At 37.8% G+C, this 24641-nt stretch overlaps 1 protein-coding gene across 2 annotated transcripts in view; it reads left to right on the top strand.

Annotated features, from left to right (window-relative positions):
• The first annotated feature begins 3482 nt into the window (after positions 1-3482).
• ATAD5 (ATPase family AAA domain containing 5) overlaps positions 3483-24641 on the top strand; it is a 42981-nt gene continuing 21822 nt past the window's right edge. Inside the window, exons 1-14 of one of the 2 annotated variants that reach the window (XM_016207620.2) lie at positions 3483-3809; positions 6464-8358; positions 8980-9088; positions 12923-13087; positions 14246-14372; positions 14936-15017; positions 17806-17990; positions 20133-20287; positions 20795-20954; positions 21646-21963; positions 22899-22995; positions 23672-23751; positions 23981-24120; positions 24206-24356. In XM_016207620.2, the coding sequence (XP_016063106.2) occupies positions 3741-3809; positions 6464-8358; positions 8980-9088; positions 12923-13087; positions 14246-14372; positions 14936-15017; positions 17806-17990; positions 20133-20287; positions 20795-20954; positions 21646-21963; positions 22899-22995; positions 23672-23751; positions 23981-24120; positions 24206-24356 (3733 nt within the window). In that variant the 5' untranslated portion in view covers positions 3483-3740. The remainder of the gene's footprint in view (positions 3810-6463; positions 8359-8979; positions 9089-12922; positions 13088-14245; positions 14373-14935; positions 15018-17805; positions 17991-20132; positions 20288-20794; positions 20955-21645; positions 21964-22898; positions 22996-23671; positions 23752-23980; positions 24121-24205; positions 24357-24641) is intronic. The other variant, XM_016207621.2, reaches the window with a different exon arrangement.

Raw genomic sequence — 24641 nt, forward strand, 5'->3', positions numbered from 1 at the left:
TGGTTCATAGGTCAACGCTCAAACACTGAGCCACGCTGGCTGGGCTCTTTTTTAATTCTTAAAAAAACTTTTAAAAAATGTATTTTTCAATTACAGTTAACATACAGTATTATATTAGTTTTTAAGTGTATAGCATAGTAATTAGACACTTATAAAACTCACCTTGATAAATCTAGTACCCATCTGACATCACACATAGTTATTATATTATTGACTATAGTTCCTATGCTTTACCTTACATCACCCTGCTCCTTTCTTCTTTTTTTTTTGTGTGTGTGTGTGTTAATCCTCACTGGAAGATATTTTTTCCATTGCAGAGAGAGTGGAAGGGGGAGAGAGAGAGAGAGAAACATCAATGTGAGAGAGACACATCAATTGGTTGCCTCCCGAACCCACCCTGCAGGGATAGAGCCTGCAACCGAGGTTCGTGCCCTGGGGCCAGAATCAAGCCCCAGACTCTTCAGTTCACAGGCCATTGTGAACTGAGCCAAACTGGCTAGGGCAATGTATATAATCTGATTAACATTTTCATAAGTAGATACCTGTGGAACCATCATCAACAACCAAGATAACGCCTTCCATCGCTCCCCAAAGTTTCCATGTAATCCAATCCTTTGTAAGTTCATCCGTCCTTCAACCCCTGAACCCAGGCAATGACTGATCTGCTTTGTGTCATTAGGGATTAATTTGCATTTTCTCAAATTTTACCTAAATGGAGTCATACAGCATGTACTCTTTAAATTTTATTTATTCACTGATTGATTGGAGAGAGAAAAACATCAAAACATCATTTCACTGGTTGATTCTTTCATGTGCCCTGACCAGAATCGAACCACAACCTTGGCTTCTGGGGACAACACTCGAACCAATTAATCAACTGATCTACCCCGCCAGGGCCTAGGTACCATTTTTTCATCTAGCTTCTTTTACTCAGCATAAGGATTTGGAGATTCATCCATGTTGTTTGATGTATTAAGTTATTTTCTTTTTACTGCTGAGTAGTAACTGATGGTATGGATGTATCACAATGTTTTTATTCATTTACCTATTGATGGGTTGCTCCCAGTTTTTCACTGTTACAAATAAACTTCTATAAACATTTGCGTACAGGCGTACAAATCTTTATTATATAGCTATTATTGGGAAGGTGGGAGGAGAGGAAGTGTAGAGGGTGGTATTATGAGAGAGTTAAATCCTTAGCCACCATAACGGCATTAATTAATACTGTTTTAAATGTTAAATAAAAAAATAGAGGAACCATGATGGGTGAAGGGCTGCTGGTGGTGGTGCAGATTTGGTAGAAGATATGAGTTTGCTCCCTTCCCCAGACCGCAGGAACCAGGCTTTCTGGACTCCTGGAGGCAGAGGAGGAAAATGAATTGTAGACGACTTAATGGAGGTTTCATGGAGGAATCTGTAGATGATGAGTATCAAGGGGACCAGTCAGACACAGAGGATGAGGTGGACTCTGGCTTTGACATTGACAAAGGATGGGGAAGCAGGAGAGCCAACAAGGAAGCACCAAAGCCTGTAAGGAGCCTCTCAAGAGCTGGAGGCCTAGAAAGGTCAGCACCCCAGCTGGTAGCTCTCAGAAGGCCTGAGAAGAGAAGGCATTGCTACCACTGGAACACAGGATGATGGCTCTGATGGTTGGAAATGCATGTGTCAATTTACAGCTGAACATACAAGACAAACATTCCTGCGGGTACAGGAGAGGCAGGGCCTGTCACTGCCGGCAGGGAGAGGGCCCTGCTGGGAGTGGCCACTGACCCAGGAGAAGTTGCTCAGGGAGGGAGAGATCACAGAGGAGCTTAACTTACTTTTCACTGGAGATGTGAACGAGTCGGAGCTGACAAAAAGGTTCTCAAGAAGCTGAAGTGACCTGGGCCCATAATCACTTGTCATTCAGTGACAGGCAGCTGGTGGGGGAGCCAGGCACTAAAGAAGAGAATGTCCACGTGGAAGGACTTGATTCTGCTCCCACAGCGTCTGCATTGACTCCAGTGCCCCGACTGGACTTGTCATCCCTCCTGCTTGCTGCTCACCTACCTTCACTTTTACTGATCATGCTACATTTGAGAAATGGTTTCCCCAAGGATGGCCCCTAAAAGTCCCTGTTTGGGAGGTCTGCCCAGTGACCCATCATCCAGTCCTATACAGACATACCTATTACACCACTATGTGAGCCTTCAAGACCATCCAGGAGGCCTATAAGAAGTGCATCACTCACTGCCCACGGACTGCCACCCATGGCCTCAGCCCTGGGCCCTGGCCGACCACCACCTCCGGAGCCCCTCCCTGGCTCTGGGCCTCAAGCCTTGTGCCATCAAATGAGGACTCCCCTCTCCTACTCCTCCACTCTTCCTCATTCTTCTCTTTGGGCAGTGTTCTGACACTAGGTGAGTTATTTAAAACAAAACAAAACACCCCAACAAAACCACAACAGTACATCAGAGAGGCAGGGAGGCTTAGTGCAATCTCCCTTCCTGAAAAACCTTATCCAGGGCTAATAATTTTCAAAGAAAAAGCAATTCCCACTAATGTCATCCGAGAAATGTGTCCCCTTTATGTTGTCAAGACAATAGCAAATACCATCAAGATGAACACAATTACGTCAATAGTTAATATCAGTTTGCATAACCCGGCCTCACGGGTGGCTTCTTGTTATTATTTGAGGTGTCCTTTTACCTGTCTTGTTTCAGCCCTTGCACACCATGCAGTTAAAACTATGCACTCAGACAAAATAAACTTTTTTTATGTAACCGCAACTTTAACGTAAAAAATGGTAAAGCTAAAAATAATCCATGAAAACAATGCAAATGAAGTATGACGATTATCGTCACTACAAACCAGTCAACTACTGGTACCCTGTGAGGGCAAGAAAACAGGCAAAAGCTGCCGAGTCGGTGACCTTGGGCTCCTAGCTGCTCCGCAGGACGAAATCCACAGGAAGAAATGCCTGCGTAGTTCAATCAAGGGTGAAAAGTCCAACGCCGGACCCCGAATGGACGTATCTCGAGGTAGGACCCTTCCCAAAATAACATTTCATTCCGTGTGGGAGGAATTGTAATCCATTGTTATTTCGTTTTCTGTATTTTTTCAAATTTCCACTTTTAAATAGAGGCCAGCCTGGGGGGCGTCCGAAGTCTAGGGTTTTAATTCTGTCACTAACGGACGTTAGTCAAATCAGAGAAACAGGGCGTGATGAGAGGTTTGAATCTCCGAAATCCCCGCTCATTTTAAATTCTCTGCTACGAGAATCCCGCCTCCTGCAGGTTCGCCAAAGACGTATTTTGGCCCTCTCGCTTCACCGTCCGCGCCTCCTCCAGAAACAATCCGAAGCTCCGCCCCCTGCGCTGCGGAGGGCGCGAAAACCCAATTGACAAGAAGTCGCTCGGAAGCCCGCGGCTTGGGTCTGCGTTCGGCTGGCTCTCCCCGCCGGGGTCCCAGCCCCCGCCGCTCCGCCTGAAGTGCCCGACGCCCCGGCGCCCGGCGCGCACCCGCCGCGACCTCGGATCCTGCTTGCCCGCGCTTTTTCACCGTCTCTTCCCGCGTTCGACTCGGCTGAGCTGGGCCCGGCCTCTGCGACCGATCCGGGCGGGTGGGCGCCGGGGAGCCCGTGACGGACCCCGCGGCCCAGCGCCTCGTTCCTGCAGGAGCCGGCCGCCTCCATGGCCCCCAGGCATGCCAGGCCGGGCCGTACCGGGTCCTAGGAGCCGGCTTTCCGGGAAGCGGGGAGCATGGTGGGGGTCCTGGCCATGGCGGCGGCGGCAGCTGCTCCCCCTCCGGTGAAGGACTACGAGCTTGAGGTGAGCTTGAGTACCTCCCTCCGTCTGTGGGGGGTGGGTGAAAGGCGATCACTTGGATCCTTGAGGGGGAAAGAGGGACCTGGGGAGGCCCCGCTGTTGTGACATCGTGTGGAACAGTTGCTGGCGTGTGTCGTTTCTTCCAGTCCTGAGGTGCTAGGTCCTGACAAACCCCGGTGTTGTGAGATGTTTGCGGGGCCAGGTCAGTTAGGACTGAAGAGACCTCGACCAGTTCCCAGATGCAGAAATGTCGGTGGAACTTGTTATTTTGGACTTGTGAAATGTCATGGAGAGGACCCCAATGCTGATAGGGGATTGTAGAACTTTAGCGTTGAAAGGGCATCTTGAAGTTCACCCGGCCCTTCCATCTACCTGTTCCAGGAACGCCATTTAGAATGTCACTCCAAGAATCAAACAAGGTACTTAGAAAAACCAGTTTTCCGTGGCTCTAGAGCTTAAGGTACTGCAGTTAGGAGTCCCAGCCCGGCATACTGTTATTCTCTTGTGTATCGTCACTGAAACGCACTAAATTTCAGTGAAATACACTAAGCTGTCCTTAAAAAGCCAGTCTAATGCCTTGAGGTAGTGGAGTAGCGCCTTAGGCTGCTGTTATATTTTTACACCTTTTCACCTCAAGCTAGCATTCTAACTGAAGTATGCGTATTGGTATCCTTGAAGTGAGCCAAGATGTATGGTCACTTATTTAACTGGGGCTCTTCTGTTTTATTTTTATTTTTTAATTTAATTTTTAATTTTTATTGATTTTAGGGGTAGAGAGAGAAGGCATTGATTTGTTCCACTTATGCATTCTTTGGTTGATTTTTTTTTTTTTTTTTTTGAGAATCACAAAGATTCCTTTTTTTTTTAATTGAGTTTTAGAGAGAGAGGAAGGGAGAGGGTTAAAGAGATAGAAATGTTGATCAGAGAGAAACATCAATCGTGCCCTGACCTGGAATCAAACCACCACCACCTGGTTTCTAGGTGGACTCGCAACCACAGAGCCACACTGACTGGGTTCATTGGTTGATTCTTGTATGTGCCCTGATGGGGGATCGAACCAGGCAACTTTGGCGTTACTGGATGATGCTCTAACCAACTGAGCTGCCTGGTCAGGGCCTTACATTTTACTTTTTAATTACATTTTACATTCAATATTATTTTGTATTAGTTTCAAGTGTACAGCATAGTGGTTAGACAGTCATATACTTTACCCCCCAAAATATTTCAAGTACCCACCTGGCACCATACATAGTTATAACACTATTATTGACTGTATTTCCTATGCTGTACTCTTTCTTATTTTTTAGAATCAAGTAACTTTTGTCTAGTTACTAATCATTGTTATGCTCATAATTGTTTGTTAAATCTAGGTGGTTGCTCAGCTTGTCTCAGGTGTGAAGAAGGACTTGGTACTTGAATTACACAAATTTTTATTTTTGTGTGGTCAGTTTTATCAGTCTTTTTGTTACAGTTTCTGCTTTTGGCACCCAGCTTAGAGAGCCTATTTCATAATAATGATACTTACTGTTTAGTATTTTAAGGGTAAGGGCCTTATACACATTATTTTACTTAATATCAACCCTGTGATGAGGTACTATTATCTGCATTCTACAGATGGGAGGTTACAAATTAATTTGCTTAAGGTCCCACACTAGTAGATGCTAGAGCCAGCACTTGAACTTAGATCTGCATGAATCCAGAGGTATGGTATGGTATTGTGCCACTGATACCATCTCAGGGTAATAATAACAAAATTCATTAGCATTTTCTCCTAATGTACTTACCATTTAATTTTAACGTAAAATTTTAATCTGTATAATTTATTTTGCCTCATGTTTATCCAAATAGTGAGAAATTTGTCCCAATACCATTTTAACTACTTCTTTGCCCACTAACTTGAATGCTACTGTTATCATATACCAAATTCTGTTTTGTTTTTTAAATATATTGACTTCAGAGAGAGGAAAAGAGAGGGAGAGAGAGAGAGAAACATCAATGATGAGCAAGTCATTGATCAGCTGCCTCCTGCACCCCTCCTACTGGGGATCGAGCCCACAACCAGGGCATGTGCTCTGACCGGGAATCGAACCGGATTCTCCTGGTCGATGCTCAACCATTGATCCATGCTGGCTGGGCAGTAACTGTTTGAATAGCAAGTTAAAACATTGGAAAGTTTTGTTTGTGGTATCCACCATAATTTTTACTTGATTAGTAAATTTTGCGATCCTAGGTTTGTTCACTATGTACCTGTTTCTTAGAAATAGAAGTTTTGTTTATTTTTAACTGAAAAAATAAAAACGGAACAGAATTTATATTTGTAGAGTTCCTTCCATGCATCAGACTTCACGTATTTTTATGTAGCTTGTTCATTACAAATTCTGTGAGGTGGGTGGTACTATTCAAAGGTTATAGAATAAAGAGGGGCCAACAGAAATGAACACATTTGTACCTAAGTATAGTGGCCTTGAAACTTTTTATTGAAGTATAATATGTGTATAGTAAAGGCATAAGTTGATGTAATGTTGAGATTTGAATTAGACTTAACTTTAAAGCTCCTTTTTTATCTAATTACATAACATACTAGAGCCATGTTTAAAATGTATGTTTCGTATTATTTTGCTTGAAATAAACTTTTTTTTCTTCTTTTACATTTATAGGCATGCAAAAAGCGAAGGAGAGATGATGACAGATCTTCCTGTGAAACAATTACAAAGTATTTATCGCCAATAGGGAAGACTGGAGACAGGGTTTTCTCTCCACCAAAATCCAGTAATATTCTGGATTATTTTAGAAAGACTTCACCCACAAATGAGAAGACTCAGTCAGCAAAAGAGTGTAGGATAAAGTCATCCGCACCATTGCCTGCTGACATTGGCATAGGCTGTAAAATACCTTTGGAAATGTCCTCAAATATAGAGTTTAAGAAGAGAAGGAAGAGAGTTAATTTAGCTCATCAACTAAGAAATATTAAACCTGAAAATGAATCTCCGGTTGAAATTAATAGTGATGACAGCAAAGAAGACTGTAGTTTAAATAATTATTTTGTAGAGAGTAGTACTTCTGTTTCACTCAACAAGAAACATGTAGAAATACTTGCAGAAAGTATTCAAGATATCAAAAACCAGTCAAGCACTGTGACCTCCAAAAAAAGTTCTAAGAAAGTAAATCCTAAACAAGGGACCACAGAAAATGAGTGTAAAAAATCAAGAAAAAGGAAGCGCCAAGAGGTAATAGATCTATCTGAAAGTTTACCCTTGGCAGAGGAACTAAATCTCCTTAAAAATGATGGTAAAGATAGTAAACAGATAATTCCTTCCTTAATTAATGAAATCAAGAGTACTGCAAATAATATAACTCAACAAGCCCAGTTAAATGATAATACAATAACTGTCTCGTATGAGGAATTTTTAAAAAGTCACAAGGAAAATAAACTGGAACAGACACCAGACTCTACAATGTCAATTTGTATTCCTTCTAAAACTGTTGAAGATAGTGTCACAAGTGGTTGTACAAGTGATACAGAAACCTGTGAAATTTCCCAGCAAGTACTCTTTAAGACAGTTACTGTTCTTGCGCAAGTTCACCCTATTCCCCCCAAAAAGACAGGGAAAATACCCTCAATTTTCTTGAAACAAAAGCAGCTGGAAATGGAAAATAGTCTGTCTGATCCTGAGAATGAACAGACAATTCAGAAAAGAAAATCTAACGTTGTTATACGGGAGGAAGAACTAGAATTGGCAGTATTGGAAGCTGCAAGTTCTGAAGCTGTGAAACCAAAATGCACTCTAGAAGAAAGACAACAATTTATGAAAGCGTTTAGGCAGCCAGCATCAGATGCACTTAAAAATGGAGTCAAAAAGTCTGATAAGCAGAAAGAGCTCAATGAAAAATCTTTAAATGAAGAAGGAAGAGACAGTAATTCTAAAAAAATCATGGAAAATCCTAATATCCAAATGGTTTCAAATGATGACAATTCACAGTCACACACTAATAAAGGAAGTTTTCCTAAGGAGAAATGTAAAAAGCTGAAGAAAAAGTATAGGAAAATGTTAGATACTGGTGCTACTCCAGGTGAAAATAGAGAGGGAGATCCTCAAAAGAAAGAATCAGCTTTTTCCTTTAAAGGTAGACAGAATAAAAATAGGCTTAGAATGAGTTTAAGACAAAAGAAAAGAGCAGTTTTCAAAGACAGCCTATTCTTTAACAGTGCAAGTCTTGTTTGTGAAGATAGAGCAGATGACCCTCTAAAGGCTTTTTCTCAGTATACCAGTAAGTCTTCAAGAAAAACTAGCCCACCAGGTAAGGGTAAGGTGGTACATGCTAAAGCTGAAACTGAAGACCGCTTGGTAAATGTTCTGACACCCAGATCAACCAGGAGATCTACACGAGGTAGCAGGACGCCGACTACAACAATTGGAGGTACAGACTCTGGAGATGCACAAGATAGTCCAGTAAAGGCTTCCACTCCAAAAGCAGCCAACTTAGCAGAAAAGCATAGCTTATATGCAGCGGAATTAATAACAGTATCCTCTGATTCAGAGAGTCCTATTAGGTAAGCTAAAGTTTTGTTTTTGTTCTCAAGTTTTAAGTATTCTGCATGTACTGTTAGCTGGGAAGGAAAATACTATAAGCATTAGAGAGTACTATTTTTCCCTAGAACACAGCTGATTTTAAAAGGAAAAGAGAGGGTATCAAAAATGCTGCTACTTTCCACATTTAATAAAGTCAGGCATGATTGCAGAAGAATTCTAGATATACTTTAGATGAGGTCTAAACTCTTATAACAGTTGCTGGATGAAATATTCTTCAAATATGAATTCTGTGCATATAACAAACAAGATTAAAAATAAATCATAGACTTTTATTTCCTGGGTAAACTGGGCCGTGCACTATGAGGTCTATACTTGCATACTGGTTCTGGCTAATGTAAGAGTGATGTTAGGGGCTAATTTTCTGTAAAGCTTATGATTTCTAAAGTAAACAATTTATATTACAAATTTAACATTGAGTTTGGCTTACTTTTGAATTAGTAATTTTGAAACTAATGGGGTGTTTTTTGTTTTTTTCTGTTTTAGAACTGTCCAGAAATTGGAGCCCTAGTTGGTTCTTTTCTATATTTAATTGAAATTTTCACACATTATAATCATGAAAATGTTTCTGATTTTTTTCCCAGAATGAAATTCACCAGAATTAGTACTCCCAAAAAATCTAAGAAGAAATCTAAGAGAAGATCCAAGAAATCTAAAGCAACTGGTGGAGATTTTACCTCTCAAACTAGAAAGGTAATTGAAATATCAGGGAGTCGTGTAAGTGATATTCTATTTTCTTATAAGCAACAATAACAGCTACTACTATTGGAAGTAATATGCTACAAGAAGATGCACATATTTCATAGATTGGATATGTTAACTACAACCCTATATTATTTTTCACTATTTTTCTATTCCTCTGGTTAGTTTATTAAGACATCAAGATAGCTTATTGTGAGATGAAAGCAATTGATAAGGACCAACTCTAATTTACTTTTTCTAAGTTTTGTTACTGAGAGTTACATTCCAATTATTTTCCCTAAGGCTACTTTTAGGTCATGATTGAATGTTTGGTTTATTTCTGTAGATTAGATGCTAAAAAGCAGGATCTCTCAACCCTGGTACTATTGACATTTTGGACTGGATAATTCTCTGTTGTGGGGGATTATCCTGTGCGTGTAAGATGTTTAGCTGTAACCCAATTAACTGCAAGTTTACTGAACTTTTATTTTAGAAATACCATGCCTTGTTCATGCTATGTACTGCTTAGAATTGTGAATCAGTAATAAAGTTTCCAGCAAGACAAATCTCAAAATTTATTGTATCCAATTGGGGTCTTATCTGAATTTACTTAGATCAGTTATTTTATCTCATACTATTAATCTGTCAGTGAACTTACTACACAGCCTTGCTTTTTGAGGCCTTAGCCAGGCTTGTTTACTAGCTCTAGGAGAAAATCTCAGTCATTTTCTGGGAGACATTTTTCATGTTTTATGAGAATGAGAATAGACTGGTTTTCCTGAGCGCTCCATATTCATAACAGCTCTCCAACAGATATTTACAGAATGGCTCTGGCTTCATTTTTCTCATGCCATAAATATTTATTTAATGCAATGCTATATGCTAGGCATTGGGAGGACAGCTCCAAACAAGCTGCACACGGACTGGATTCTCATGGAGCTTAACATCTTATAATGAATTCAGGCAAATAGGCAGTTGAATATATGATAAGATTTATAATAAAGTAAGTGCTGAGTTCTCTGAAAGCACATAGATGGGATGCCTAACTTCCCAGGTACCTAAAGGGTAGAAATTGTCCTCTAAACATAGGGAATAGGATATGTAAAGGCCCTGTAGGCAAGAGAGAACATATTTTAGGGAATGAGAAGTAGGGTCTGGACTATTAAGGAATTTCAGCATCATTCTGAGAGAAGTAGGGAGCCATTTGAAATAGGGGAGAAACATGATTAGATTTGAGTTTTAGAAAAATTACTCTGACTGCAGTGTGGAGAATAATCAATGAGCAAGACTTGGGGCTGGGGGACCAGTTAAGAGGCTTTTGGAGAAATCCACATGAAATATAACAATTGTGTTTTGAATGACAGTAGTGAAAAATGGATGGTGGTTATTCAGGGGGAAGAATTTAGGAGACTTATGGACTGAATTTCTGTGAAAGAAAGGGAGAAGTGAAGCATGGTATGCAAGGTACTGGCTTGGGCTTTTGAGTGGATGCTGCTCCATTCCTCTGAGAGAGGAAGAAAGCTAGGTGTGGGAGAAAGGTGAGGAATTTGGTTTTGGAAAAAATGGATTCTAGGAACCTGTGGGATGTCCAAGTAGAACCATTTATAATTAGCAGTTGCAGAGATTTGAGCCAGAGGGAAAGCTGAAGGAGTTATTAGCATACTGATGGTAGTGGAAACTCTGAAAATGGATGAGTTGATGTAGGAAAAGTGTATTTGGTGAAAAGAGGAGCCATCCAAAGATAACCCTGATAATCCATAGTCTTTAAGGATTGAGCAGAAGAGAACATGGGAAGAGAGCCTGAACTGGTAGAACAACTTGGAGAATTTGATGTTATGCAAGCATTTCATGAAGGGGAGTGGTCAATACTGTCAGAAGTGGCAGAGAAGTTTAGTGAGATGTGAATTAAAGTGCCCCTTGATTTTTAGCAGTCTTGGTAAGTGTTGAGTAGTGAATGCACAGGTAAGATTGTTTGCCTAAGTTTAGGCAGGAGGGACAAGAATAATTAGATTGATTCAGAGTGGTTGTTTCTCCCAGGTAGCTATGGCAGAAGACAACGGAGCCAAAGGAGGTGAAACATTTTTAAGCGTGGTTAAAGTGATGTGCAGTGGAATCTAAGCTGGGTGGGGAGCAGGGGCTGACGAACAGGAAAGTCAGAGGACAGATTCCAGATGTAGTCAGGAGTAACCAAGTAACAGCTGAGAGGATAGGCAGTTAGGTCAGGAAATAGTGTGTCAGAAATGATTGTTTTTGATATGATAGAATTTTGGTTGATTTTAATTTTCTTTATTTCTGTTTTTTGTTTTTCTATAAATATGAACTTTAAAAAACTTACATCAGAAAAATAACTATTAGAAAAAAACACAGGTTTCAAGAAATAGCAGGACTACTTGCCAACAGATATTTTTTTTCTCACATTCACTAAAACATCTCTTTTTGTATAACAGTTTGTTTCAATGATTGAGTTGTTAATTTAAATTTAGGTGGATTGTTTTGAATACTAACTCACCATAGGTTCGTCAGCCTGCCAAAAATTTTGCTAGCAGAACAATAAAAACCTATCACTGTATTACCATAGAAGCAAATCCTTAACATTTTTAACCTTCTTAAATATATTTTAAATATTCATTTCTATTCTTTTTAATGTTTAAAAAAATTTTTTTAAGATTTTAAAGATAGCAAACATTTATTTAGAAAACAAACAGGAGAAGCATATAAAATGTACAAGATCACTTAGCACATCAATGGCAGAACCAGATCTGAAGACCAGGCTTTATTCTTATCTAGTGCTCTTCTTCATTCCTAATAACTTTTCAGTTTCTCTAAAGGATTCAGCCTAAAGCTGTCTAAAATCAAAGAATGGATGCCATGAAGATGGTGGGGAAATAACCAACAATTCTAAACTATACTACAGAAATCTTTCTGGGTGTTTTTCACAAATGTAACTATCTGTATAAATTTCAAGTAAGAAATCATGGCAAAACAAGTATAACTAGACACATTTTAATTTAATTGCCTTAGTAATATTTGAATAACCATTTCTTTGTCTTTTATTTAATGGACTTTATTATTGTATTTTTTTCTATTATATATATATATATTTTAATAGACATTTTCTTTCAAGAGCAGTTTTAGGTTCACAACAAAATTGAGCTAAAGGCGCAGAGATTTCTCATATACCCCCTGCACCCACACATGCACAGCCTCTCCCATTATCAATGCCAGAGTGATACATTTTGTTCTCGCTGTTGTTTTATTTTGATTTTGATTATTAAAGCTGAGGAAAATGAAATAAGAAAGGGCTTAGGACACAACAGGAGAGAGTCTAGGTGGGGCTGCTTTGGCCCTCTAGAAAGTCAGAAAAGGGGGCCTTGGGGACAGATTTGGGGGGATTAGTTTAGAATGAGCTGCCATTGCCCATTGCTCCCCTGGTTGCAGGTCTCCTGGGGACCCTTAGAGTTTAGGAGATGCATGCCTGTGGGGGAAGAAGGGGGGAAGGAGCAGAGTAGTACATTTGTTCTGATTGAAGAACCTGTGTTGGCATATTATTACTTAGAGTTCATAGTTTACACTAGGTTTCATTCCCTCTTGGTGCGTTTTGGTATATTCTGAAGGTTTGGACCAATGTCTAACGACATGTGTCCACCATTACAGTATTATACAGAGTGGTTCCACTGCCTTTAAACTCTTTTATGCTTTGCCTGTTCATCCCTTCCTCCCCCACCTAACCCCTGGCAACCGCTGATCTTATCACTGTCTCCACAGTTTTGCCTTTTCTTATTTTTCTATTATTAAATATAATATGTTTGCCAGTGATCTAAATTAATGTTTCAAATTTTTGTTTAGGCAAGCAATACTTCAAAAAATGTATCAAAAGCAAAACAATTGATTGAAAAAGCAAAAGCTTTACACATTAGTAGGTCAAAAGCTGCTGAAGAAATAGTGACACCCTTAAGGCGTTCATCTAGACATCAGATTCTTCCTGAAAGGAAGAAAATGTCAGACACAGAAGTAAGTATTATAAATATTTATTGATATAAATTATGTCCTAGCCCTGACCAGTGTGGCTCAGTTGGTTGGAGTGTCTGTCCTGGATACTGGAAGATCATGGGTATGATCTTTCATGGTCAGGGTGTGTACGTACGGGAGGCACCCTATCCATGTTTCTCTCTTACATCAATGTTTGTCTCTCTCTCTCTTCCCCTGCCTCTCTCCCCCTCCCTTCCTTTTTCTAAAATCAATTTAAAATAAAATCTGTCCTATTTTGTTGTTTGGAGTGGGAGAAGGAAACCATTATAAAGTTAAAAGGTAGAATTGTGAGGTAGCCTTGAGGTGGTAGGAAGAATGTTGTTTTCATTCTGCTTTAAAAGTCCTTGGCTTTCTTTTGCCTACAGAATGTAGTCTGAGTCCTTATCGAATTATTCAAGATCCTTTGTAGCCCGGCTGGGCATGGCTCAGTGGTTACGCATCAACCTAGGATCCAGGAGATTGCAATTCAATTCCTGGTCGGGGCACATGCCTGAGTTGCGGGCTCCAGTCAGGGGCATGTAGGAGGCAGCCGATCAATGACTCTCTCATCATTGATGTCATTGATGTTTCTATCTCTCTCTCTCCCTCTCCCTCCCTCTCTCTGAAATCAATAAAGATATATTTTTAAGGAAAAAAAATATATATATCGTTTGTAGGCTGAACTAGCGCTTCCCTTTCTTCATAACACCACCCTTTCACCCGGCCAGCATGGCTCAGTGGTTGAGTGTCGATCCATGAACCAGGAAATCATGGTTCAGTTCCCAGTCAGGGCACATGCCCAGGTTGCAGGCTCGACCCCCAGCAGGAGACATGCAGTATAGGCAGCTGAGCAATAACTCTCATCATTAATGTTTCTCTCTCTCCCTTCCTCTCTCTGAATTCAATAAAAACATATTTCAAAACAAAACACTACCCTTTCTCATTTACAAACTTTTGGCTCTAATGACACTAAATTATTCACTTCTCCTCAAATGGTGCAAATTTTACTTTTTTTTCAGTTTTTAGTCTCATGATGGGGAAATGTATGGAGTTGCTATGTAATTATCTTGCCTATGGCTTCTAGCTCTGTAATCCTTTTGAAATTTTAATGACATTAATTGTATGGCATATTTTTTTTAAAATTTTCTTATTTTGTCTTAGGACTCTGTAATAATAATAAGTTCAAGTCCTGCTTCTTTAAAGCATCCTGAGACAAATCAGAAGAAACTTCAGTGTCTAAATGATGTGCTGGGAAAAAAACCTAACAAGACTCCTAAAAATGAGCCTGGTAACCACATTTGATAACATTTATGATGAACGTTGGAATGTTTTGGGGGATTATATTGTTCTGAATGCTCTCATTTTAATCTCTTGCCTTATAAAATGTAAACTTTTAATTGTATTAAAATTATTTCTATTTTAATAAGTAAAGTTATAATGTAGTGAAGAGTTTTGCAAAGGGTAACTGAGCATATTTTAAGTTACCACATTTCTGTGTATTTATTTATCCTCAGTTAAGTTAGTGGTTCCCAAAACTGACTAATCATCAGAACCATCTGGGTAAAATTTTTTAAAATTACATCTTTATTTCCTTTTCTAGATATATTAACTATGAATTTTCAGAGGTGGGCTGTGGGAGTCTGTAGTTTAAAAAAATTTTGTTCTCCAAGGGATTCTGATAATATTGCCAGGTTGAGGGACCAGATCATTATATAGAATTCTTTTTAATTGAAAAATTTTTAAGGAGTTAGTTTTTTAAAAGTTCAAAAAGATAGAGATATAATTTTGAAAGTGGCTGGAGGGAAGTGGAGATGATGAACAAATACTAACCTGAGTATTTATTTTTCTAAGGAAAAATGAAAGTCGCTCCTTTATTTCTTACCAGAAAGGCTCATAAAACAGCTGATCCTACCCTTGGTTTTGATGAAAGCAGGTTAGTCCAGTACACATTTGTAAATGCCAAAATGTTTTATGGAATGTGTTTTGTATTTATTCATTTACTTTGATGAGGAAGCATGGAAATTACCATTTGAAGCTTTAATAAGTTCATTTTAAAAGATGACAATATGACAATGGTACAACTGGATTTGAAGGTCTTGGTTTTTTGCAAACATTTTGTGGCCATCTCTAGACAAAATAGTAGAAAAATAAACAGGCAAACCAAAAAATTAAAAAGCCGATTATGAACTTAATTAATAAATCTTTAAATACCTACTATGTACCCAGGCACTGTCTCTGATACTAGGACTATTATGGGGAACAAAATAAGACACATTCCTTGTCCTTATGAGGCTTATACTCTAGATCAGGGGTGGGGAACTTCGGGCCCACAGGCCATATACAGCCTATGAAATCATTCCGTCTGGCCCTGCCAAGGCCTCACCAAAAGAAGCAGTTACAGCCATCACATTAGGGTTGAGTTAATTAAATATTTGACCAAATATGGCAGGCTAATTTTTAAGTTGATAATTTTGTATGGCCCTTGAATGATGTTATAAATATCCAGATAGCCCTTGGCAAAAAAACCACATGGTCCCCACTCCTGTTCTAGATGAATGACAAACCATGATTAATCATTAATTGGGCCAAGAAATGAAATATTGCAATTGTGCTAAGGAGAGGTACAAAGTTCCATTGAGTTTATATTAAATAAATTTGATCTTGTCAAGAAAGACTCTGCTGAGGAAATGACACCTAAACTGAAGGATAAGCAGGAGTTCATCAGGGGGAGGAACAGTGGTCCAGCCAGAGGGAACAGTCTGTGCACAGTCCCTAGAGCTGAATGGAACATGGTAAATATGGAAGATTGAAAGAATGCCAATGTGACTTGAGCATAGAAAGCAGGGGTGAGAGGAATGTGAGATTAAACTAGAAAGGTGGATGCCAGTCCAGTCAAAAGGGTTTAAAAATGAGTATGGACATTTGGATTTTGAAAGTTTAATCTGACTACTGGATTAATTTGGCTATTGTATAAAGAATGGAATAGAGGAGGGCTTAGAGTGGATGCAGGATTCCAGGTGTGAGATGATGGCAGTATGGACTCAGGTGTTGGAAATGATGTATGAAAAGATTTAGGAGCTAAATTTAAAAACCTTGATTAATTAGAGTTGGGGTAGGAGAGAGGAAAGTGTAAGGGTAACACTTAAGTTCTGGTCTATGTAAGTGGATGGCACATGGAAGAAGACCAAATTTAGGGACATCATGTGTTCAGGTTTTTTTTTTCTTGTTTCAGTTTTACTGATGTGCAATTACTATTGTTAAATGTACAATAGTACATTTTTGATACATAAGCATACAGTTTTGATAAATATATTATATGGAGATACAACATCTTTGTTTTACTCCAGGAAAGTTACTTACTCTTTCTGTTACCCCACCACTGCCACAATAGAAGGTCACCACTCTTCTGGTTTCTACTGCTATAGATTAGTTTTGTCTGTTTTAAAACTACATAAACTTTAATTATATATATTCAATGATGTATATTCTTTTGTGTTTATTTTTGTTTCATATACACACAGATATTTTTTAATCCTCACCCGAGGATTTGTTTTTATTGATTTTTAGAGAGAGAGAAACATCAGTCGGTTGCCTCCCTTATAGTCCCAGACCGGAATCGAACCTACAATCTTTTTGTACAGGATGACATTCCAACCAACTGAGCCACCCGCCAGGCCTTGATTGTTTTTATTGACAAGTGCAGACCTTATGTGCTGTAAGATGATCCTCAACCTGGGTCTGACTGAGATTTCCTCATGACAAGACTCAGGTCGTACGCTCTTGTGAGGACTACCACAGAAACAGTGCTTTGCTCTGCTCTCAGTGTATCACATAAGGAGGCATATATGACACTGACACATCTCACCAATGGTGGTGTTAACCTTGATCAGTTGGACATGTTGATACCTACCAAATTTTTCTACCTTAAAATCACTCTTTTCCCTATGAAATTGATTAATATTTTGTGAGGAAAATATTCTAAGATAAAGCCAATATCTTGTTCCTCATCAAACCTCCAGTTTTTAGGCTTAACATTGATGACTTCTACCTGAATTAATCACACTGTAATTGTTGTTAAATGGTGGTAATCTGTTGCAGTCATTCTTTCTCTATGTTAGTTGGCTGCTGTAAGAGCTTTTCCATCTCCTTTTATGTATCTATTTATTATTTTACTCATGGATTTCTGTTTTATTCATTGGGCTTTAATCCATTAATATTATTTATTTTGATGCTCAAATTGTTTCTGATTTGGCCATTGTAAGCTCTTCAGCATGGTTTCTATGTTCAGTTGACATGTCTCCATCATTTATTGCGTGTTTCTTACTTCCTGGAACAGGAAGATGTTCCAGGCTCATATTTTATTTGCCCTCCCCAAGCTAAGTACTTGTCATTTTCTCCAAGGAGCCCTGGTTCCTTTTTGTAGAGGGTGGTATTTATGCATTTTTTAAAAAAAGGAAAACAGAAAAAGCAAAGGGAAAACACCCAAAATAGCCCCTGTTAACATTTTGGTGGATGTCTTTTTTTTTAATATATGTACTTATTTAATTTCTTAATACTGGTAAACTTTTGTTTTTATGATAAACAAAAAAGAATTTGACCAGCTAACTTCTTAGCTGATTAAATCTTTTTAAATTAAAAGGTATTTATTTTATAGGTAGTTTATTATTTTTTTAAAAGTTTTTATAACCTTAGTTTTCCTTTTTACATCATTTTCTTAAAAGTCAAGACACATCTGAAAGATCTCAGGATTGTGATATGCAACTTAAAGCAAAGCGTGACTTTCTAATGAGCGGTCTGCCAGATTTGTTGAAACGACAAATTGCAAAGAAATCTGCTGCATTAGATGTGTACAATGCAGTGAGTACCAGTTTCCAGAGAGTTGTTCATGTACAACAAAAAGATGATGGTAAGCTTGCTGATTATATTATTGATATTGAATGTTTACTTTGAACAGGTTAGAAGTAATGTGAAACTGTGTAAGTTGGTTTAAGATGAGGCTAAGGTTTAATTGTAATTGTTAGAGTGATTTTAGTGGGAATTTAAATTCTCTTCCTGAGCCTTGGACTCACTTTACCGAGGATGGCAACTGGGGGCAAGAAAGCCAAAGGCATCCTCAGCCTTTACCCCTTAGGCCAGGGGACAGCAGGCACAGGTGTGCGGCACCTTAAGTGCATGTTGCTCTCTAGAGAGGCTCTCTGTTCTGAAAGGAAGACCATTCCCTTCCGAAATTATAACCTGTGTGTGAACAGGTCATCTAAGAATTTCTTATAGGAGTTTTAGCCCTGTCCTTGTCCATGCTGATGCTGAATGTTCAGGGAAATCTGTTTGCCTCCTTTCCAGCACAGCTTGTGCTCTTTACTACCATACCTGTATTGGGGAATATTCTCTGGAATAGGTGACAAGTAGCAGTGCTTCATTGCCCTAGTTCACCCTATTTTCATATGCACCGTGCACAAGAGCAAGCTGTTTGCACAAGCCCCTTTCTTATAATGTGGTATTATCTTGACCATAATTGACCATAACCTAATTCTGTTTGGATTCTAATGCTGTAGCAACTACAGTCTTACTTTACTTACATGGTTTTTTAATTGCTGATAATATACCAAGCCTTATATCATTATGTTGTCGTTGTTTCTACCTAGAGTTTTTTTTGTCAGCACAAAAACAATTATATTCTCCTCAGCTGGCTGTGGTTTGGTTTAGTGCACTCATCTATCATGAAGTGTACACTACTTTCCGTTCTCTTCTTTTCCCTTTTATGTTTCTGACATTGATACTTTTTGATTTTTGTTCAGCCTCTCATTTGTATGGAGAACTTCCCAGCCCATCTTTGTAATAATGTCCTACTTTCCTTTTTTCCAAACTCAGTTGATGAACCCTTTCTTGTTATTTTTTACTGGTTCAGCTTTATATAGTTTTGTTTTGTTTTAATTCTCATCTGAGGATATTTTTTCCATTGCTTTTCAGAGAGAGTGGAAGGGAGAGAGAGAGAGAAACATCGATGTGAGAGAGACACTTCAATTGGTTGCCTCCTACATGTGCCCAGCTGGGGCCAGGGATGAAGCCTGCAACCGAGGCACGTGCCCTTGTCTGGAATGAACCTGGGACCCTTCAGTGTGCAGGCTGATGCTCTAACCACTGAGAAAACCCAGCTAGCGCTATAGTATTTTCTTATTTTTAAAAAGTTTTTATTTATTGATTTTAGAGAGAGATGAGGGAAAGGAAGAGAGAGAGAGAGAAACATTGATTTGTTGTTTAACTTACTCATGCATTCAGTGGTTGATTCTTGTATGTGCCCTGACCAGTGATTGAATCTGCAACCTTGGTGTATCGGCACAACGCTCTAACCAACTGAGGCACCCAACCAGGACTTATACAGTATTTTCTAATAGTATGCACAACTGTAGAAATTAATTATGCTTTTCCCCCCTGATTTTGACAAACCCATTCTCAGAAGTGTGCTGCTGTAAAACTTAGCCTATCTAGTGGTAGATGAGCAGATGAGGCAGGCATAGAGAGCACTCTCTCTCTTAGAACCTTAAGAGTTAGTGAACACTTAACTATTGCCCGGCATTGTGCTGAGCACTTGGTATGCATATCTAGTTTAATCCCGTTAACAACCGTAGAAGGTTGAGTATTATAATTGTCACCCCCACTTTACACATGAAGAAACTAAGGTTTAGGATCTTGGCCACACTCACCTAGCTAGTAAGAGGCAGAGTCTGGATTTGAATCCTGGTCTGATTTGAGAGTTTAAACTTTACACCAGGATGTTAACTGACCCTGAAATTTTTATGGTGAGTAGCAAGGTTGATTTAAAAAGAGAGGAAAATTTGCTTATTTTTAACAATTGGGAGGGGAAACTAGGTAATTTTTATTAATTGTCTTTGTTGGAAGTGAAGATTTTGTTCCCTATGTACTCATCTGAGTTTTGATACTTTTGTGTTAACTATGTGGTTAAGTCTTTTCATGTTTATGTACTTGGCATTTGATAAATGGATAGTATGTGAATGAAGGTAATTAAAACAATTTTTCTGTTTTTCTTTAGGGTGCCACTTGTGGCATTTGAAACCACCCACTTGTCCTCTTTTAACTAAACTTAAACAATTGAATACTAAAGTAGATCTCTCGAAATGTGTTATTGCTCTTGGTGAATTTTCAACATTAAATTCAAATTTGAAAAGTAATAATTCTGCTGTTGTGGTAAGTATTACAGAGAGCGCATCCATTGTAGAGTGTTTCCTTCACATCTTTTAGAGGAAAAGAATTTTGGATATCTACTATTATAGCCTAAAGTTCATTTTTTCCTAGAGTTCAATTTAAAGAATAAATTTCAGCTGAAGTATATATCTCTTTTAAATATTCCTAGAGCTATAAAAACATTTTAAGAATTAGTGCTAGCCAGTTACAAAAGAAGATTACATTGTATAGTATGTTTAGATACTTTCTAAGTCAGCATTATAACCTAGTAAATATGTGAAGTACAATTAGTTGAAACAGAGAACAATAGAAACATGAACTAAGTCCTTCAAAAGCTATGGGAATGCGGCTTTTTGCTATCAAGATTGTATTTAGTAACATTTCCATCAAGATTACATTTAGTGACTAAAGCTAATATCAACTTATTATTGACAAAGTAATTGGTGGTATCGTGCTTAATGGTAATAGACAATGTGGGTCAGTTATTGAGTATTTCATTCTTTATTTCAGTTTATGGGGAGGAGGAAAGATTTTACTGAAGAAGTAAGAAATCTTTTGCTGGAGGAAATTAGGTGGTCAAATCCTGAGTTTTCTTTGAGGAAATATTTTCCTTTGCTTCTAAAAAAGCAAACTGAGCACCAAGTACTCTCTGAATGTCATCGTAAGCAAGGTTAGTGATAATCATTATCATTTATCTTAACATTTCACTTTTGAAAGCGCTAAGAGGCCCTGGCTGGTGTGGCTCAGTTCATTGGGCATCATCCATGCACCCAGAGGTTGAAGGTTCGAGTCCCTATCCAGGACACATGCCTGTGTTGCAGGCTCCAGCGCCCACGGGGGTTGTGCAGGAGGCAGCTGGTCGATCAATGTTTCCCTCTCATTGTCAATGTTTCTCTCTCATTGTCGATGTTCCTGTCTCTCTCTCCCTCTTCTGCTGTCTTTCGAATCAATAAAAACATTTTTAAAAAAAGGAAGTACTAAGAGTTATCCATTGACCCTTGGAAGTAGCCATCATGAAGAAAACATTGCTTATGGTTGGCAGGGAGAATTTGTTCAACTGAAGTAAAGCATCTTGGGCAATGCAGTGTTAGCCCCTGCCAGCTTCCAGAAATGCCAAGCCCAAGACAGCTATTAATAATTCACTTAAGGGAAGCTTTAGATGAGATAATTTGAACTTACACAGATTGTACACAGGCAGTCCAAGTAACAAGGCCTTCAGCTTGCTGTCATTGTGCCGCATTTGATTCTTGCCTTTCATTTTGTAGTAAGACAATTGAATATTTTGAAGTAATACTAAGATTATTGGGTATTAAAATGTTTTTGATTAGTAAGCATATGCATTTCTGTTATTCCCCAAATAGAAAATCCACAACTAGAGCCTGGCGTCAATCTAAAAGAAACCAAAAGGAAACGAATGGAAACGGAAAATCGTAAGTCAAAAAGAAGGAAACCAGGTGATTATTCAGAAAATGGAAATGGAAAACCAAAAGAACTCGAAAAACCACACAACTATACTGGGATAAAACTGGATTCTTCCAAAAGTCTGTATTCTAAAACATGCAGGAAGAAACAAACTGCTTTGAGTACAACATGTAAAGTGGAAACAGAAGCAGAAGATTCTGATGTTCTGATCATAGATGATGACAAAGCGTCTACATCAGAAATGTCTTCTGTTCCTGGTAAATTAGTGTTTCTTCCTCTGTTCCTAGATCTCTCTCTCTTTTTTTTTAACCTGTTACTTCCTCTCTGTTAATATGTGCTCATTGCAAATTCAAACGATATATATGTATAAATAAGAAGTGGAAGCCTCACTGATTAGAGTCCTATAGATAATCATATTAACAGGTTGCTGTTTGGTCTTTGATTTTTTCTATGCTTCTGTAAATACATATGCTTTTATAAAAACCAGGGATCATACTATACATATTATTTTACACCTATTTCTCATATTTCTTATGTGTTCCCATTCAGTGTATCTAGCTTTTCCATAGTATCCTATTGAATTGATTAATTCATCTATTTATGATGCTTTAGAGTCTATTTTGATATTTGTATAGCAAGTCTCCTATCATTTTTAAAAGTAATTTTCATGCATCTACTCTATTATGAACTATAGATTCCCCTACCCTCATAAATCCCATTGGGGTTTGGTTTTGCATTAGTTTATAGATTAATTTGGAGTGAACTGGCATCTTTATAACATTCGGTATTCTCAACAGGGAGTGTAACGTATCTCTCCATTTAACCCAATGACTTAGCTGGAAATTTTAATGCTTCTCTTCAGTGGTCAGAAGAGGCTCCACTGAGCCTCAAATTATGCTGTCTATGTTCTTTAGAAAATTTTTATGGTAAAAATTATTTTTCATGTTTCTGGAGTTATTAAAAATTTTAATGTATGCTTTTAAATGCTACTGTTGTGAGACTTTATGGTGTTTTTTTAAGGAGGAATTTGATGTAAAAAATTTTTAATGTAATATTAAGTTTTGAAATTGCCTTTTTGGCATTTTATAAATATAAATATTTGTGCAAATAGTTATTGTTACATGAAACATAAATGTCTAAGTATATGTTTATGTCAAGGAACAAATACTTTAATGTATATTTTTTGTTTTAGATTCTGGAACTGAAGACATGCTTTGGACAGAAAAGTATCAACCTCAGAACTCCAGTGAACTCATAGGCAATGAGCTAGCTATAAAAAAGTTACATAGGTTCGTAAAATTGAGAATTAGTTAATGAATCTAGTTTTTTGAAATTTTATTTGTTCTAAAATCTATAAGTTGTAATTATAAAGTAATACATTACATGGTAAAAATCTTTAAAAAACACACACACAGAGAAGACTATTAAGTAAATATCCCTCTATTCTCCCTAAAGGTAAACCAGTATTAAAAGTTTCTTTTAAAACCTTCCAGAAAAAATTTTGTGCATATATTAGTTTCTTCTTTCAAGTACTTGCATTGTTCTTAGCTCTTTAATGCTTAGAACAATAGTGTGAGAGTGTAAATGCAGTTGTCATTGTCTCATAGATGAGGAATGAGGCCTAGAGAAGTTGAGCATTTGTTTAAGGTCACACAACTAGAAAGTGATGGAGCTAGAATTTAAACACAGGTAGTCTAGCTCCAGACTAGAACTTAATCTTTCTTATACTGAGCATTGTATATTAGACATCTTTCATGTTATCGCACAATCTATTTAAATTCTTTTTAGTTGCTGTATTGGTTTCTTGTATCTGTGTATCATCATGTATCTTTTCCCCTACTGATGTAATTGCAGGTTTTTCCTTTTGGAGGCTAATATAAACAGTGTTGCAATGAATACCGTTTCACATATAGTCTGTCTATATTCTGTGAATTTTCTTTATTAACACATTTTTTCTCATTACAGTTGGTTGAAAGACTGGAAAAGAAGAGCTGAATTAGAAGAAAGACAAAATTTGAAGGGAAAAAGAGATGAGAAACAAGAAGGTATTTTGAGTCATTGTTTCCCATTTCGCTGAAAATTTTTAGAATTAGATTAGCTTAAAACTTTTATAAAATTTTTTATTCATATTTTAAAATTGGTGTTCTGGTTTTTGCACATGAAATTTTCAGCATTTATTGGCAAGAAGTTTGTGGGATTTGATCATTGGGTTTGGTGAGATAGAATTACTGCCTAAGCAATTATCATTTTATATGCATTTGAATAATTTTTCAGATCTGTTGGATAGAATTGACTTTAAAGACAGTTCAGATGAAGAAGAGAATCGTCTTTGCAATACTGTTCTCATAACAGGGCCAACAGGAGTGGGGAAAACTGCCGCAGTATATGCTTGTGCTCAGGAGCTTGGATTTAAGGTTAGTCATAGCTGCAGTGGAACAATGTTAATGAATTAAAAGAAAACATAAACTGTCTTGTCTTTTTCGTATATTCTTCCTTTAGATATTTGAAGTGAATGCCTCATCTCAGCGCAGTGGAAGACAGATTCTTTCTCAACTGAAGGAAGCTACTCAGTCCCATCAAGTAGACAAGCAAGGTGTAAACTCACAAAAACCTTGTTTTTTTAATAACTACAACATAGGCAAGTCACCAAGTAAGTAATTATTTTCTTTGTCATGACCTTTTGAAAAAAATAAAATCTAAGAAATTTTTTTAATAATTATTATTTTCCCATTTGTTTTTTTCTACATATACACATGCCTTTTTAATTTTTAACTTGATTGTTTTAAACATGTCTCAAGACCATCATATAATTTTACTCCCATAATTTTAATAGGTATCTCTGACAAGGACTTTTTTAAAAATATAATAACCCCAATATCATAATCAGACCTAAAAAAATTAATGATATACCTTAATTTGATCTAATACACAGTCT

This window comes from Miniopterus natalensis, chromosome 17, assembly GCF_054644295.1.
Source record: "Miniopterus natalensis isolate mMinNat1 chromosome 17, mMinNat1.hap1, whole genome shotgun sequence".
NCBI classification, from domain to species: Eukaryota; Metazoa; Chordata; class Mammalia; order Chiroptera; family Miniopteridae; genus Miniopterus; species Miniopterus natalensis.